At 36.1% G+C, this 18,270-nt stretch overlaps 1 protein-coding gene across 26 annotated transcripts in view; it reads left to right on the top strand.

Annotated features, from left to right (window-relative positions):
* The window catches only part of BIRC6 (baculoviral IAP repeat containing 6), a 225,639-nt gene that overhangs the window by 39,111 nt on the left and 168,258 nt on the right, over positions 1–18,270 (top strand). For all 26 annotated transcript variants that reach the window (XR_006292783.1, XM_043553219.1, XM_043553244.1 and 23 more), the window contains exons 7-10: positions 4,662–4,884; positions 4,964–5,124; positions 9,617–9,675; positions 15,058–16,452. Coding sequence is in view for 25 of the 26 variants with exons in the window: in XM_043553219.1 (XP_043409154.1) it covers positions 4,662–4,884; positions 4,964–5,124; positions 9,617–9,675; positions 15,058–16,452 (1,838 nt within the window). In the remaining variant the exon portion in view is untranslated. The remainder of the gene's footprint in view (positions 1–4,661; positions 4,885–4,963; positions 5,125–9,616; positions 9,676–15,057; positions 16,453–18,270) is intronic.

The following is an 18,270-nucleotide window of genomic DNA, read 5'->3' as shown; positions in this document are numbered from 1 at the left end:
ACAGCATGATAAACGTCAGCAGTTCAATCTTGGTCTGTTGAGGGCAGCCTATCAGTAGGGAATCCATAGAGGATGGCCTTATGATTTACATTTTTTTAAAGTTTTTTTTTTAATGTTTATTTATTTTTGAGAGAGAGAGAGAGAGAGAGGGAGAGAGAGAGAGAGTGAGCTTGAGTGGGGAAGGGCCAGAGAGAGAGGGGGACAGAGGATCTGAAGTGGGCCCTATTCTGACAGCAGAGAGCCTGATGTGGGGGCTCAGGTTCACCAACCATGAGATCATGACCTGAGCAAAGTCGGACGCTTTAACTGACTGAGCCACCCAGGCACCCTACGGTTTACGTTTTTAACTTTGAAGTAATTTTGGGGAGTCTGTGGTAATTTGAATTCTAGTGGATGAAACTTTAGTACTTGGTTAAGTATTTGGGGCACCTGGGTGGCTCAGTTGGTGAAACAGCTGACTCTTAGTTTTGGCTCAGGTCATGATCTCACAGTTTGTGGGTTTGAGTTCTGCCACGGTCTTTGCCCTGACAGTGTGGAGCCTGCTTGGGACTCTCTCTGCCCCTCCCCTGCTCGCACTGTCTCTCTCAAAATAAATACATAAATTTAAAAAAGAATAAGGGAAGAACTTGGTTAAACATTAGAGAGCATGTATCAAAACCTAATTTTTATGAATAACTGAGGTCCTATTAATAGAAATAATAATTATAATAACAAGTATTTATATAATGCCACTTACCACATACCATCCTATGCACTTTATATATTTTTAACTTGTTTAATTCTCACATTAGCCCTATGAAGTAGATATTATTATCGTCATTTTATAGGAGAGAATGGAGAATAGTCCCAACTTAATCCTTATAGTCACTCAGTGAGATAGGAATTATCCCAATGTAAATACAGAAAATAAAATTTGTCAAAGGGGATATGGCTAATAAGTGACAGAGCCAAGATTTGATTTGGTTTTAAGATACATCATTTCTTTTGTAGTAAAATTAGTTTGAGGTGTCTGAATGTTAATCAGCTGATGTGAATGGGGTGAACTAGGTAAAGTTTATTGGAATGTGTGCATGGATTCCAGCTTGCAGTGGGGTATACTGCATGAAACATCTGTGGACTGCGAGTCAAACACATGCAGTTTCCAGTTTAGGTTAAAGTTCTATTTGGAACTCAGTCTTTTCCCCTAGAAACCATTTATATATGTATAGAAACAAATTTTTTTTTTTTTTTTTTTTTTAATTTGAGAGAGAGAATGTGAGTGGGTCAGGGGCAGAGAGGGCAGGGGAGAGAGAATCTTAAGCAGATTGCACTAAACACAGGGCTCGATCTCATGACATGATCTGAGTTAAAATCAAGAGTCGGGTGCTTAACTGAGCCACCTGGACACCCCAAGATATAGAAACAATTTTATTTTGTTATTTTTTAAAATGTTCATTTTTGAGAGGGGGGGGAGAGAAAGAATCCCATGCAGGCTTTGCACAATCAGCGCAGAGCCTGATGCAGGGCTTGAACCCACTAACCATGAGATCAAGACCTGAGCCAAAATCAGGAATCAGACACTTAACCGACTTAGCCACCAAGGTGCCCCTAAAAACCATTTTTTTAAATTTATTTGTTTGTTTTAAAGTTTATTTATTTATTTTGAGAGCAAGAGCAAGAACAAGGGAGGCGCAGAGAGAGAGGGAGAGAGAACCTGAAGCAGGTCCACACTCTTAGGACAGAACCCGAGGTGGGGCTGGGGCACACAAACCATGAGATCATGACCTGAACCAAAATCTAGAGTTGGATGCTTAACCGACTGAGCCACCTAGTCACCCTTAGAAACATTTTATTTATTTGTTTAGTTAGTTAATTTATTGCAAGAGTGGGAGAGGGGTGGAGAGAGAGAGAGAGAGAGAGAGACCGAGAGAGACAGAGACAGAGAGAGAATCCCAAGCAGGCTTCATACTGTTAGCACAAAACCTGACGTGGGGCTTGAACACAAGAACTGTGAGATCATGACCTGAGTTGAAATCAAGAGTCGGATGCTTAACTGAGCCACCCACGCACCCCTAGAAACCATTTTAATGTGTCCTTTTAGTTTCTCAGGCTGATCCTCAGTTATTTAACCCACCTGAAAAATTATGTCATGATTTTATAGAATATAAGTTTATTCAAAAATATTTTGATTGTGGGGAATTGGTTCAGATTTTCAGCTTGGTCACAGAATCAAAGATTCTACCCCTTCTTTGTCCAAGGAAGGATTCAGGATTCTTCAAATTTGAGCAATTGATAGTATTTTTGATGGCCTGAGGACAGTGTTCTAAATGGGTAGGAGGAAATAAGATTGAGCACAGCTGGGGAGCTGAGCCTAGGTACCTTCTGAATCTTTAAGGGGGAAAAGAAGGAAGACTTACAAGTGGAGAATGGGACTCTACATTTTGATGGTGGGAGTCAGTAGAACTACTTTGGAGGGAGATGGAAGTTTTAAAAAAATAAATTGAGCACACCCTATTATCTGTTAATTCTACTTGTACTTATTTACCCCAGAGAACTAATTCCTCTTGTATGCAAAGAGGCATAAAAATGGTTGGAAGCTGCAGTTGTAAACATGCAGTCATCTTAAATACCTGTCAGGATGGAATAGCCAAACAAAATATGGTATACTCATAAAATCTATTATCCAACAAGTAAAAATAAAAGGAATCAATAGTTTGCTCTCTATTAATCACCTTCAGTAACTTTTAGGTATGCTATTTTATCAAAAGATCTGTTGTAGAATGATTCATATAATAATAGTACTTTTTTCTTTAAAATGAAAAAACCCTATATTATATGTATAAAAATATTTTAGAAATATACCACTTAAACTCATAAAAGTGGTCATTTGGAGGTGGGAAAAGAGATTACTGGGATTGGATATTATAATTGAGTGATATTTAGCTTTATAATCATGTGTTACTTGTGTAAATAACATTTTAATTAAAAAGTTAAAACTTAGGAAAGAGAAAAATATATTAGGATTTAGCTGGAGGGAATCCAGTTGAAATATATGCTTGGGGGATGCCATGTAAAAGCAATTATGTAAGACATCTGTGTATTACAGATTATCTAGGATTTACATATGGATATAGGTAAGTTGTAGGTACCTTGTATAAAGAAATATGTACACCCCAAGGAATAGCATATTTTGTAAGTATAGTTTTTATTTTTTTGCCATGGAAATGAAAAAAAAAAAAGACTTTTTTTGGTAGAAACATCCTGGCATTTCAAATAATGCTGTGTAATTACAGCTAGTGAAAGTAAAAAAAGAATAACCAGAAAGAAACAAAGTAGTCACAAAGTTGGAGAGGTAATTTTTTCAGTGTAAAAGTTGATCCTGCTTTCAATATTTGAGAAAATTATTTTTTTAAGCTTTTTCTTTTAGTGTTTATTTGTTTTTGAGAGAAGGGGAAGAGACAGCATACGAGCCAGGGAGGGGCAGGGAGAGGGGAGACACAGAATCTGAAGCAGGCTCTAGGTTCTGAGATGTCAGCACAGAGCCCAGGCAGGGCTCGAACTCGTGTAGCATGAGATCATGACCTGAGTGGAAGACCCACGCTCAACTGAGTCACTCAGGTGCCCCCCAAAATAAATTTTGTTTAGAGGTTATTTATCTGGTCTGGTCCTGTAGTTAATGTATAAGATGTATTTGCGCATCTTTTTTTGTTTGTTTGTTTTTTAAGTTTATTTTTGAGAGAGGGAGTGAGCAGAGGGAGGGGCAGAGAGAGAAGAAGAGAGAGAATCCCAAGCAGGCTATGTGCTCTCAGCCCAGAGCCCAGTGCGGGGCTCGATTCCAGAAATCATGAGATCATGAGCCGAAATCAAGAGTCGGGTGCTTAACAGACTGAGCCACCTATTCACCTACGTGTGTTCTTAATCTAGGTCACTTTATCCATACTCTGTAGATCTTTTTGCTTTCAGATCTTTACTAAAAGATTTTTTGTGTTACGAATGGCATTTGTTGAGTTTTTACTCTATATCATTTATATTGTGGCCACTGATAAATATAAGTATGCATATAATTATATATAATTTAAAAATTGCTTTATTGAGATATCTTTGACATGTAAAAATTACATATATTTAAGGTGTATAACTTGATGTTTTGGTACATGTACACTCTGAAAAGACCACCACAATCAAGCCAATTAATATATCTATCACCTCTGCTTAGTTGCCATTCTGTGTGTACATGTGTTAAGATCTAATTTAAGATATATTTGTTTCTCAAATTTCAAATATATAATACATTATTATTACCTGTTGTACCTTTATGGAGAATTTTAAACTGAAACAGAGTAGTTATTTATTTACAGTTGTAGGAAACTATGAGGAATTATCAGAACTTTAAACAATTTTATCAGTATGTTAATAGAGTATAAATTATACTGTAGTGTTCTGTGTCATTTGAGACTGACCTTCTATGTAATCCATTCAAGTGAAGAGTAACTGCTACCAAAGTGAGTGGTAGAATGTTAGTGATCTTGATCAGATGGAGTGATTTGGTATTTGAGTCTTTTTAATAAAGTCTAATTAATTGTTTTTTTAAAAAAGGAAAGATCCTGGAGTTCTCTTTTAATCTACAGATTTAACAGCTAAATGTTGTTCTGTAAACTTTTTCTTCCTTAATCTGTGTAAAGGTCTGAACACGAGAGACATTCCCCAAACTGCCCATTTGTGAAAGGTGAGCACACACAGAATGTGCCGTTGTCAGTCACTCTCGCAACAAGTCCTGCACAGTTTCCTTGTACGGATGGAACTGACCGAATATCTTGCTTTGGGTCGGGGAGCTGCCCTCATTTTCTAGCTGCTGCAACAAAACGAGGAAAGATCTGCATATGGGATGTTTCCAAACTTATGAAGGTATGTTTCAGTTTTGAAGTGATAGATTAGTAGTTGAGGAAAAAAATCAGTTTTAAACTTAGGCTTTTCATTTGTTTAGGTGCACTTAAAGTTTGAAATTAATGCCTATGATCCAGCAATTGTACAACAGCTTATTCTGTCGGGAGAGCCAAGCTCAGCAGTTGAATCCAGGAGACCAACTTTGGCATGGCTGGAAGACTCCTCCAGTTGCTCAGATATACCCAAATTAGAAGGAGATAGGTATGTGAGGTTTTTTTTTTTTTAGTGGCATTTATAAAAGTTAGGTGTTTTCCTAAATTTTATATTCTCTTAATTCTAATTAAAGAGGCAGAAAAAAAATATTAGGTCAAGAGAGTGGAGAATAAATGTTCAGTTGTTAGATCTGAAAGAGCTCTGTGATTCTTGAGAAAAGTTTTCATTCAGAAATGCTATAGTCTGTAAAGCGTACTTTTATATTCTGTCTCAATCTGTGCCAACTGGAAATAATTGCTGCACTGAAAAATAAAGTCTAAATAATGAAATGAAATCCTCGGATTATACTTGAAGTTTTATCTTGTTGTATATTTTTTCCTAGAGCAGTTGAACCAAATGATTTTGGTTTCCACTTTTTTTCATTAACACCTTAAATTGTATCAGTACCGTTGGATAGTGAAAAAAACTTCTGGCTAGGCAAGATGACCCAATTATGTAAAATAGTTTATCAGTAGTCAGCAGTGAGTTGAGGCATGATTGCTAAAGAGACATTCTGTAAAAATGCTGTGTTGGATTCTTTTCCATTCAGCTTTTCTGACAGTCTTGATTTCTGTAGCTGTATTTGATCTGCGTGGGGGTAAGAGAGTCAAAGTATAATCTCACTTCACCCACTCGTCTCCCAAGACACTGCAGTTGTAGCTCTGAACTCGGCTAGAACTATAGAGGAATGTCTGCAGTGTAGTCAGGTGGACCGAATAAAGGGTTCCACAAAGCACCCAACTTGTGGTAGGCAGTAGAAGCTACTCCCTTTTAAGATTCTGAGAGTAGCAATGTGAAATGGAGCCTATTTAACTATGGTCAGATGCCCTGATGCTGAGGAGGTCTATCATTTTTCACTTGCAGGGGCTTCTTATGTTACTGATGTGGGATCGATGTTATATGCCATAGTTCGTGGTTTAACAGTATTTTGCTTCATAGTCCCTTTGATGGCGTGTGTTTTCATTAAGAACTCATGTAAAATTTTATTAGTACGAATTATTTTATTAAGGGAATTAATGGAAAATTCACGATATATTAGTTGGGAAGGTTAGCTCTGTCTAGTCTGTCTTGGTAATAATAATGTATAAATTCTGGGTAGGTAAATGAATGTGGCCTGAGCTCTGGAACAGACTGAATTAAAGCTTCATGGTTGTTTTTAGTTATTATAAATCCCTGTGAGAACTTGATGGGAAAGCATCTGACCTGTTATTTGAGTTTTGAGCACATTTGTCAATAGGACTAGAAAGTAAGTGTGCTTGAGGTCTGTGATTTTCTTAGAAGTTAGTGGAAAATTTATATAAGATGATGAAATGAGTATGTGCTTTTAAACACTTATTTACTTTTTTTATTATTTAAAATTTTTTTTTTAAACATTCATTTTTGAGAGACAGCATGAGCGGGGGAGGGGCAGAGAGAGAGGGAGACACAGAATCCAAAGTAGGCTCCAGGCTCTGAGCTGCCGCACAGAGCCTGACGTGGGGCTCGAACCCATGAACCACGGGATCATGACCTGAGCTGAAGTCGGACGCCCAACCAACTAAGCCACCCAAGTGCCCCTGAACACTGATTTTAATTAGAACTTTTGTCTTGGGGTTTTGTAATTTGGGGATTAAAAATTGAATTCAGGGGCGCGTGGGTGGCACAGTCGGTTAAGCGTCCGACTTCAGCCAGGTCACGATCTTGCGGTCCCTGAGTTCGAGCCCCGCGTCAGGCTCTGGGCTGATAGCTCGGAGCCTGGAGCCTGTTTTCGATTCTGTGTCTCCCTCTCTCTCTGCCCCTCCCCCGTTCATGCTCTGTCTCTCTCTGTCCCAAAAATAAATAAATGTTGAAAAAAAAAATTTAAAAATTGAATTCAAGACATACTCTTTAAGATTACACCGATGCGCGCGTGCGCGCGCGCACACACACACACACACACACACACACTCAGGTAAAATGTACATTTTTGGTAAACGTGTATCCAGTATTTCAGGTGGGCAGGTACTGTGTGGGGTAGTGTGCTGGAGTTGGGATATAAATCTCTCTGCCTACTTTTAAGAGGCAGTCTTTCTAGGATAGAAGGACACTTTTCTCCTGAGAAAGTGAAGCGAATCATACAGAAAGAGTACTCTTAAGTTGGGGTGGCAGGAGGAAGCCGAAGAGGTGGAACTTCATAACTAACCTCAGTCTCCCTCTCTGGCCCTCCCCTTCCCCAGAGGCAGCAGGATTTCTGTTGTACCTGGTAGTAAATATAATGAACTAAACTACTACTGATTTTGTGCTACAAGTTACAATATATTTGGTTTTAAAATATACTCTGTGAGTTTCATTAGCTTGAAGAATTAATATTTAATTGAACAGATTAAAGCTTAGCCAAGATGCTTAAAGTAGTTAGTAGTATAGTTTGCCCACGAATTGTTTATAACCCTTTCTACTTAAAAGGCAACATTTTTCTTTGTTCTGAATTCATTCAGAGAAGAATTTTTATTTGGGAAGGAAGAATACTTATTTGGGGACACACTTAATTTTAATGAATTAACATTTTTGTCTCATTTGTATATTATGTTTTTCAAATGGGTAGAAATTTCCTGCATTTAATTTTGAAGTTGTTTATAGTATTGATGTATCAAAACTAAGGTATCCCTGTAATCTTCAGTTTTCAAAAACAGATAATCCCAACTAACCATTTAAAACTTACTTATAATATCTGGTCTATTTTGCACGTTTATTACTCTGCAAAAGATTTTGTGTGTCTACAAGGGCTCAGGAAATGTAGTGTGTATTATATACCTAATGCATGCTTAAAGTAGAAAAATTAGACAATACAGAGAAGTAACTTGAAGAAACGTAGAGTACCCATACATCATTCGGTTATGTTAATATATATATGTTACATTTTTTTAAATATGTATTTATGTTTTTTCACCCATATTTAAAAGTTTTATTGAGGTATAATTACATATCACAAAATTCACCCTTTTAGTGTACAATTCAGTCATTTTACTCATGATTTTATTATGTAATGGTATGAGAATTTTTCTGTCATAAACTATTTTGAAAAAACTGTATTTTGAAAAACTTTAGAAAGAACTTTTTTTTTTTTTTTTTTTTTTTTTTTTTTTTGGTCTGTTAAGGTGATTATCTGGCAACCCTTTGGAACATTATTTGTAATATTGTAAGTTATTTGTAAAGCCTATCAAGGTGCCTTGAATTTCTTCCTTAAAATATACAATTACTTTATTTAACCTTTTTTTCATTATAGGTGGGTAATACTTGGTTATTTTCCTTAATGTAAAAACCTTTCGATACTTGAAACTTGTTGTATCTTGGTTTGGAGTTCTTCATTATGGGTAATTCCCAATCATTAATATTTCCTCTTGGGATTTAATTTTCCCGGTATCTTTATTACTTCTCTGAAACCAGCCAGTTAGTATTTAAATAGTTTGAGGCTAATCAGCAACTGATCTTGAACTTCTGCACATTTTTCTTTGTTGTTGTTTTAAATTATAGCACAAAATTGTTTTATGGACAGTTACTTCTACTTGAAAAATTTAAAACACAGGAATTTGTCAAAAGTGTCTGAGTCCTCCCCTTCCCCCATATTTCAAACTTTTTTTAAACGGAAATTACTAACTTATATTTCATTTAAAGCAAGTACTTGGTTATTTCAGTTGTAAGTGAAATACATTGTTTCAAAAAGGGAGAATTAATATTTACTTTCCTCCAAAATGAATCTTTTTATTTTTGTAATTGAGGTCATCAGAATTTTAGCACTGCTGTAGAAGTGCTGATTGTTAGAGTACAGACACAGCCTAATATTGTGCCAGAGTGATCTTTTGTTACGTTTTTTTCTTGTCGGTGACAATAGAGAGTGAGGATAAAGTTAATGCCAAGAGGGAGGCTGGCGATTTCTTGACACAGTGAAGAGTAAAGGAGGAACTATTGTCTCTTCTTAACCCCTGACTTCTGAGTTGTGATAGTTTCCCTGCTTGTCACAGAGTTCTTATCACCCCTTCCCAAACCAACCAAATACAAAACAAAAGTGAAATACATGCATGTGTGTGAGTACGTGTACATACACACCTATTTATGTAGCTCTTTTATTTTGTTCTAGGACAGCTTTCTGGAATTCTGTAACACAGTGTTATTAAAATTTTGCTACTAGAAGTTTGTACTTGATATTATTAGCTGCTTCTCTCTTTTATCCTTTTATTTACCTAGACTATTTTCTGTCATTCCTTAACGGTCTTCATATCCCTACAAATTTTATTATAGATTCTTAGAGGTTTCCACGCCCTTTTCCAGGCAGATGCTTATTTCATGATTTTAAGGTAATCCATTACCAGCATTATTAGTCACTTACGATCTCAGACTACTTATATGTCATTTAAGCTAGTTTTAATAGTTTTGTATGATACTTCTATTTGAGATACAAGGCAGTGGTCGTTGTACTTTTTTCTTTGTCTCATATTATGTATACTTTTTTTTGGAAATTTAAATTATTTTTTGCTTTGTCTTTAAGTGACGATTTACTGGAGGATTCAGACAGTGAAGAGCATTCCAGATCAGATTCTGTGACAGGTATGTAAAAAAATGTTAGTCTGTTTCTTTAAATCTTTGCAGTTGTTCATTTGTAGGTAAAGCTAAATATTACTTAATTCTAAATTTCTCAGTTAATGCAAACTCTGAATTTTCACTAATATACACAGAAATGCACATTAGAGGTCTTGAATTAGTATATATGGAGTCCCATACTTATATTTTAAATGGTACATATTCAAGCCAAACAGATTGAAGTGATTTTTATTTTTAATGTTTGTTTATTTTGAGAGAGAGAGAGAGCGCAGGCGTGCAAGCAAGCATGAGTGGGGGAGGGGCAGAGGCTCTGAGCTGTCAGCACAGAGCCCGATGCAGGGTTTGAACTCACAAACTGTGAGGTCATGACCTGAGCTAAGTCAGACGCCCAACCGACTGAACCACCAGGCACTGCTGAAGTGATAGTTCCACTGAAGTTTTGTCATAGATGTCAAGGAATTGACATTAAGACAGAATGTGTTCAGTTTATTTGCATAATTTATTCTGTGGTTATATAAAAGTAATACTGAAATTAAGATTCTTTATTCCCAAAATAAAACAGATGAATAGAGAATAAATTTTAAAATATATTTTAAAATATAAAATCATAGACATTAAGGCAATCGAGTAAGTGCTGCCTTTCTCATTATCTTATGACATATTAGGGTGAAAGACTGTACTTTGCATTTTAATGTAGTTTTTTATATAATAGGCAAGGCTAATTAATAGTACATCTTAAAATAATTTTTCTATATCAGAATTCAAATTCTAACTCTGTTATTTATTATAGGCTGAATGCATTTCCTAATAAATAATAATACATAAAAGAATTATGTTAACATCTGTTTAGAGTTTTGGGGACTGATTAAGATAAAAATATAGATATGGCATATAAAAATAAAGCATAGAACCTGGGAAGCACCCAGTATTTTTAAAAAGTGACTTATTAAATTGTGGCTGTTTTGTAATGTCAAATCTTATGAACTAAGGATATGTGTAACTTGTGTGGAAGAGACACAGCTTTGTATAGAACAGTTGTCAAAAATTCGAGTAATTATAGAATGGCGAGTGCTTGCTAAATTCTAAATTGTCATGAAAATTTTTTAAAGCCCCCATACAATGCTACACCTTGGGGTGGATTTGGGGTTAAATCTAACTTGTCTTTTGAGGTAGTTTGTAGCAATGAAAAAAATGTTTAAAGTAGGGAAATGTCCTGAATGATATACAATTGTATCATTAGCTCTTGAAAAATAGATTCATCAAAAAAAAATTTGGTTTGATGAAGATAGTGCTGTTTTCCCATTTTGTTGTCCTTTTGTAAAAACAGAAAAGAGCTACAATTGCATTTTCTTAATCTGATAAAAATAATAAACTGGTCACAGGTCACCTGGAGACCTGATTAGAACTTGAACCCTTCTACTAACTCTTGTGTCTTGTCAAGTCAAACTCTCTGGGCCTTAGTTTTTCCTTTGAAAAGTGAAGTGTTTGAACTAAATTTTCCTTTTTCTACTCTCAAAGTTTTTGATTCTAACCATAACCTTTCCTTTGTATGCTGTAGCTTTGTTCTTTTCTCTGGGTCTAAGGATCTCAGTAGGTATTTTTGTAATTATAATGTCTCTTTGGTCTGTTTCCTTTTCCTTTTTCTACTTTTATCTGTTTCATCTATGCCTAGTTGCTCTTTCACACTTCCTTTAGATACTATAGTCCTGTTTACCTCACTTTCCAGTATCTGAGAAAGTCACCATGTATTTTTGTTGACTTTCTCTATGATACCTCATTTAGGGTTGGGATTGTTGTCCATATGTAGTATTAAAAGGTAGCTATGGTAAGAGAAAAAAATCCTTCTGGTTCAAAATTTTTAATTCCCTCCTTGTAGGATTTATAACTAGTTAATTCATTTGTAGGAAAATATGTACAGTAGTCCCCTCCCTCCTACTTGTGGTTTCGCTTTCCATGGTTTCAGTTACCTGTGGTCCATCTTGAAGCAGACGACCTTCCTTCTGACGTGGTCAGAAGGTCAGTAGTACCATAATGCTACGAGACAGTGCCTATGTCATTCACCTCACTTCATCTCCTCCCACAGGCATTTTATCATCTCCTCATGTAGGCATTTTATCTCACATCATCACAAGAAGAGTGAGTACAGTATAGTAAGATATTTTGAGGGGGACCACATTGACATAACTTTTATTACAGGATATTATTATAATTGTTCTATTTTATTATTAGCTGTTGCTGTTAATCTCTTAGTGTGCCTCTTTTGTAAATTACACTTTATCATATGTATGTATATGAATAAAATGTAAAATATATATAGGGTTCGATAGTATCCACAGTTTCAGGTGTGCACTGGGGATCTTGGAACATATCCCCCGCCTATGGAGGGGGGATAACTGTATCTTCTAAGTTAATTTTATTATATTGAAAGATTATTGGTGAGTTTATGGAAGCTTGTGATATGAACAGAAGATGTGTTCTTTTCCTGAGGTATCTAAAATAAGTCATAGATGCTATTTCAAAACTTAACATTTACCAACTTTAGATGATTCCCATCAAAGTGAATGATGTGGTCTGAAGAATTGTGGAATGTATTTCTTAATTTCAAAAATGTGATGGAGACTAAGAGACTTTTACCTGTTTTCATGTGAAGGTTATGACTTTTGAAGTTATCTAGATGATGTCAGAGAGAAAAGTTTGGCTTTTGGGCAATATTACCGAGGATATAGGTAATAGTAGTAAGGATATATTGCTTCTTGTAAAGAGTGGGAAGAGTGTGTGACAGGAGATTGAAGAGGAGTTCAAACTGAAATTTGATAGTTTTAGAAAAATACTTAGGTAAAACCTCATTGCTACCCTCAGGAGGTTTGGCATATAGAACTGTTGGTTTCCCAAAATGATTATCAGGACAATATTGTATTGCAGTCTATTTGTAGGTGTATGGTATAAACACTTGTTTGGCAGTCCAGTAGGTTTGAGAATTTATGAGATGAGATAACAGATTTCTTACTGTACTAACAGTTGTTACTGTGCTTTGTCAGTCTTTTGAAATAGAATGCTTAAGTAGTTGGGAAGAAGCAGAGTAATAATGCCACTTCTTGTATTGCCTTTCTTTATTAATAGTCCCACCTTCTATTTTTTTTAGTGTTTTTATTTTTGAGAGAGAGCGAGCGAGCGAGCATGGGTGAGGGAGGGGCAGAGAAAGAGGGAGACACAGAATGCAAAGCAAGCTCCAGGCTCTGAGCCGTCAGCACAGAACCTGACGTGGGGCTGGAACTCACGAACCGTGAGATCATGACCTGAGCTGAAGTCGGACACTTAACTGACTGAGCCACCCAGGTGCCTCCCACCTTCTATTTCTTAAATGTGTGTTAATGTATGTAAATTATGGTTATTTTGTTTCTATGTCTCTGTAGATAGACAAACTAAAATAGATTTCTGACCATAACTTAAAATAAATAATTTAAAAAGTTTCAGTTTAGTTCAGTTAATAGTTGAGCATCCTCAAGATTGGTTATAGCGTACTACATGTTATCAGAATCTTACTGTCAACTTTTAATTTCAAATCTAAATTCACATCTAAATTAGACTTAATACATGGCAATATGGACAGACTGCATATGACTGTAGCCAAATGAGTGGTTAAATAAATGAACAGTTCCATTAGGACAATTAAATTGCTGAGTGTATAATCAATTTTCTTCTGTTTAACTAGAAATGGTTTCATTTTTAGGTCATAAAAGTGACATTATTTGAAGTGAGAAGATTATCCTCAGAAAATGGGAAATAATAGATAAAGCTGTCACTGAGCATTTTGAAGAAGTAGTAGATGATTTAGTAACAGAAATGGTGTGAACAGAACTTTCAGTGTTAAGTGTATGATGTTCCATGAATCTCACTTGCATGTTCTTTTACTTGGGCAGCTTTCAAATTTTCATGCAAGTTTCCTTGATTATTTTATATTTATTTCCTTTACTCTTTTGTATTCTTATCTAAATTTATAAAGCCAGTTCCACTGTTTTTTTTCTTTGTCATAAATACTTAGCTGTTATTGTTCCTAATAATGTTGTCGCCTGACTGATAGTATTTTTTGCAAGTGAGAAAAAAGCAGATTGGTTCAGACTTTCAGTTCAGTATCAAGAGATTATATCTGGTTTAAGGGTTGAGTGACCTCTCTTACAGGGTTGTGTGTACAGAGACATGGCATGTTTGGAGTGTTGAGACTGAGAAATGACTTTTGTGCTCTTTATAAGGGGGCAGCTTGAAGAGCACACAGTACACAAAACGTCATTCATTAAGGGGTAATGTAGTTGACTCTAAACATAGTATAAATTAGCAGATAACACAGAAGACATTTATGCTTCTCTTTAAAATGACATATTTTTGGAACTTTTTCTTCGTAGCTATAATTTTTTTTCTAAGCTGAGCTTAGAGTTACATTGTGTACTATGATAATCAACTGATAATTAGCATGGTAGGGTGGGAGAGAGTAGAGGATGCTATGACTCCTTTTAAATGGTAAAGGAGAAGGAACTGACCCTATAATAACACTTCGTGGATATTCTATAAAGTGATTAAGTGACAGTTATAATGGTATGCAGTGTTTTTTGGTTTAGAATTGAAGGGCAGAACTCGTATTATTTTGATACCAATAATGTCTCCATTCTTTAACCATTCTCCTAAATTAAAAAGGGAGGAAGGTTTGCTTACATTGTCAGGAGAATATATTCTGACTTGAAAATGATTTTGACTCTCTTAAATGGCCTCAGTGGTTTTCCTCAGTAAATTTATATCGGATTTGGTTAACTTCCCTTTAAATACTTAAAAATCTTCCACTTATGTAATTATAATGCACTGATTAGATGTGTAAAAAAAGAAAATTAATGAAAGCATTATAGTAAAGATTTTTTTTAAGTTTATTTATTTTGAGAGAGAGAGAGTGAGTGAGCAGGGGAGGGGCACAGAGAGAGGGAGGAAGAGAATCCCAAGCAGGCTCAGCACTGTCCGTGCTTAGCCCGACATGGGGCTGTATGTAACTCACGAACCGTGAGATCATGATCTGAGCTGAAACCAAGAGTTGAACACTTAACCAACTAAGTCACCTAGGTGCCCCATATACTAAAGATTTTTTCTTTTTTTAAAATATTTATGTTTGAGAGAGAAAGCGAGTTTGAGGCAGGGGAGGGACAGAGAGAGGGAGACAGTGGATCAGAAGCAGGGTCTGTGCTGACAGCAGAGAGCCCGAGGTGGGGCTCGAACCCATGAACCACGAGATCATGTCCTGAGCTGATGTCAAACGCTTAACCAGCTGAACCACCCAGGTGCCCCTACTAAAGATTTTTGATTTGCATTCTCAAGGCCAATTCTAATGAATATTGTTCCTTTTCAAAGGGCACACATCACAGAAGGAAGCCATGGAAGTGAGCCTTGATATAACAGCACTCAGCATTCTCCAGCAGCCTGAAAAACTCCAGTGGGAGATTGTTGCAAATGTGCTTGAAGATACTGTTAAGGATCTTGAAGAACTTGGGGCAAATCCTTGCTTAACAAACTCTAAGAGTGAAAAGACAAAGGAAAAGCACCAGGAACAACACAACATTCCCTTTCCTTGTTTATTAGCTGGAGGTTTATTAACATATAAATCTCCTGCTACCTCACCCATTAGTAGTAATTCTCACAGGTCACTGGATGGTTTAAGCAGAACTCAGGGTGAAAGTATATCAGAACAAGGGTCAACTGACAATGAGTCCTGTACTAATTCAGAATTAAATTCTCCTCTGGTAAGGAGGACTTTACCCATTTTGCTTCTTTATAGTATCAAGGAATCTGATGAGAAAGCAGGAAAAATATTTTCACAGATGAACAATATAATGAGTAAAAGTTTGCACGATGATGGTTTTACAGTTCCACAGATTATTGAAATGGAGCTGGATAGTCAGGAGCAGTTGTTGTTGCAGGATCCTCCTGTGACTTATATTCAGCAATTTGCAGATGCAGCAGCCAACCTTACCTCTCCAGATTCTGAGAAGTGGAACTCTGTGTTTCCCAAGCCTGGGACTTTGGTTCAGTGCTTGAGGCTGCCAAAGTTTGCAGAGGAGGAGAATCTTTGTATAGACTCCATAACTCCTTGTGCTGATGGAATTCATTTGTTGGTAGGACTACGGACATGCCCTGTTGAATCCTTGAGTGCAATAAATCAAGTAGAGGCCTTGAATAATTTAAATAAATTAAACTCTGCACTATGTAATAGACGGAAAGGCGAGCTGGAATCAAATCTTGCTGTAGTGAATGGTGCAAATATTAGTGTAATCCAACATGAATCACCAGCAGACGTACAGACTCCTTTGATAATTCAGCCTGAGCAGAGGAACGTTAGTGGTGGATATTTAATACTTTATAAAATGAATTACGCCACTCGGATAGTGACTTTAGAAGAGGAGCCAATAAAAATCCAACATATCAAAGACCCCCAGGACACAATTACCTCGCTCATTTTGCTTCCACCAGATATATTGGATAATCGAGAAGATGACTGTGAGGAGCCTGTTGAGGAAATGCAGTTAACCTCAAAGAATGGCATTGAAAGAGAAAAAAAGGCTGATGTTTCTACTCTTGGACACCTGGTAATAACCACTCAGGGAGGATATGTAAAAATATTAGATCTTTCAAATTTTGAAATTTTGGCCAAAGTGGAACCTCCCAAAAAGGAGGGCACTGAAGAACAGGACACATTTGTTTCTGTCATTTACTGCTCGGGTACAGACAGGCTGTGTGCATGCACCAAAGGTAAGCAGATGGGTTTGTTTGGTTCTTCTACAAATCTTACAAAATCTGTGTATGTGGCATTCACTTATGTGCATACCTAGTATGAATTTTAGATCCATATAGATGCAGTGGAATATGTTTTTTTTTTTAGAATGAAGTGGTAAATCTTTCTACTGTTTTAACATTTTAAAACTTTTTTCTACTGCCCTAGGTAAGGATTCTAATTGTAAATAAGTTAATAAGTCTCTCAGAAAGTATCTTCTCTGCTTTAACCTCAAGAAAATAACCTGCTGTTGTTTCTGTGAGTCCTGACTCTGCATCTGCTCAAATTTGTGGCCTTGGGCAAGTTACTTTGAACTCAGTAAACCTTTGTGTATTTATAAATGAGGATCAGAAGGCCTGTTTTTAGGCTTAGAATTAAATGAGATAATGTATGTACAGTTTTTGGCATAGAGCATATACTGGTCATTATTTCCTCCTGAAATAAAAATATTTAACAAATTACTAGTTTTGCCAAATAAACTTTCCTTGTCTGATTTACTCCCAACCTTTGGCTGATAGTTAAATCAGTTTTGCAACATCTGAGGCCCCATACAGAGTAACAAATAGTGTGCATTTTCCCTTCTCCTTTCTTATTTTATATATTTTAAGTTGGAAAGATAAAGCCATTTTTGAAAAGGATTGCTGATCATAATAGGCACAATGAATAGTCTTATTGATAGTGTAGTAGGAGTTTAGGGCCAGGAGATGTTTGAAACCCAGGTAACTGTAACCGGTGCTTCAGAGAGGAACTGGGTGTGAGGAAGTTATCCATCTCACTTGTGGTTCTTGGGAGGAAGTAACCTGAGTTTTTCCTCACTTTCATAAAGATTCCAAGAGTTTGGCCAAAAAGGGTAGTGGTGAATATAGTGGTTCATTCAGATTGCCTTGTTTGGAATACATCTAGTGAAATAAGGGAAAGAAAAATCTTGATATAACATCAAAATCCAAATAGATTAATTTAAAAAATGAGCAATGCAGAATAACTTCAATAAAACTTTGAATTAGAGTTAATAACGTTTAGAAAAATCAAAATACTATGTGGTATGAAGGATAACTTGAATTCATTGATTACGTATGTGCCTGTTCACTGTTGTGAGAACTTTACTTCTGTTAATTTATTTAGTCATCGGGCCAACTTTATGAGGTATATACAATTACTGTCTCCATTTTACAGATAAGGAAACTGAAGGAAAGAGAGGTTAAGTAACTTGCCTAAGTCACAGAGCTAATAAATGACAGAGTCAGCATTCATACCTGGGGTATCTGTTGTCCGGGTGCTTAAACTACATTATATTGCCAGAATGTAACAAAAGCCAAAGTCTTGTACATTGAGGCTTTTGGAATCTTTGAATGTGAAAGATTTAAAAAATGAAAACAATTTTACTTTGCCATAGGCCATCCAGAGTGGATTTGAAACCTGAGTGACCCTGCCCCAGGGCACATCTGTGTAAGATACTAATATTTTCCAGAAATGCAGTCAGGGTTTAATGATTTTAATTATTTGATGAGATTTGCTTTTGGTGAGTCAGAGGAGAAGTAGTGTTTAAACAGGTTAATGTGTTCTTGGAGTTTGGATAATGAAAAGTTCTAGGAATTGATCTCATGTGAGAGAGAACTTATCCAGATGAATCGAAGGACAAGAAGAAGCCTGCGAAATTAATCACTTTGAAAATTATCCCCTAGTTCTTCAAGGATTAACTGATGAAGATGCATTTGAAAAATTAGTAACAAAAAAGAGGAAAGAAAAGTTGATGTGGTAAAATGTATAGGACAGTCCATAAAGCAGTTGTAAAATTT

Source organism: Prionailurus bengalensis, chromosome A3 (assembly GCF_016509475.1).
Source record: "Prionailurus bengalensis isolate Pbe53 chromosome A3, Fcat_Pben_1.1_paternal_pri, whole genome shotgun sequence".
In the NCBI taxonomy this organism is placed as follows: Eukaryota; Metazoa; Chordata; class Mammalia; order Carnivora; family Felidae; genus Prionailurus; species Prionailurus bengalensis.
This window is presented reverse-complemented; position numbering and strand designations above follow the sequence as displayed.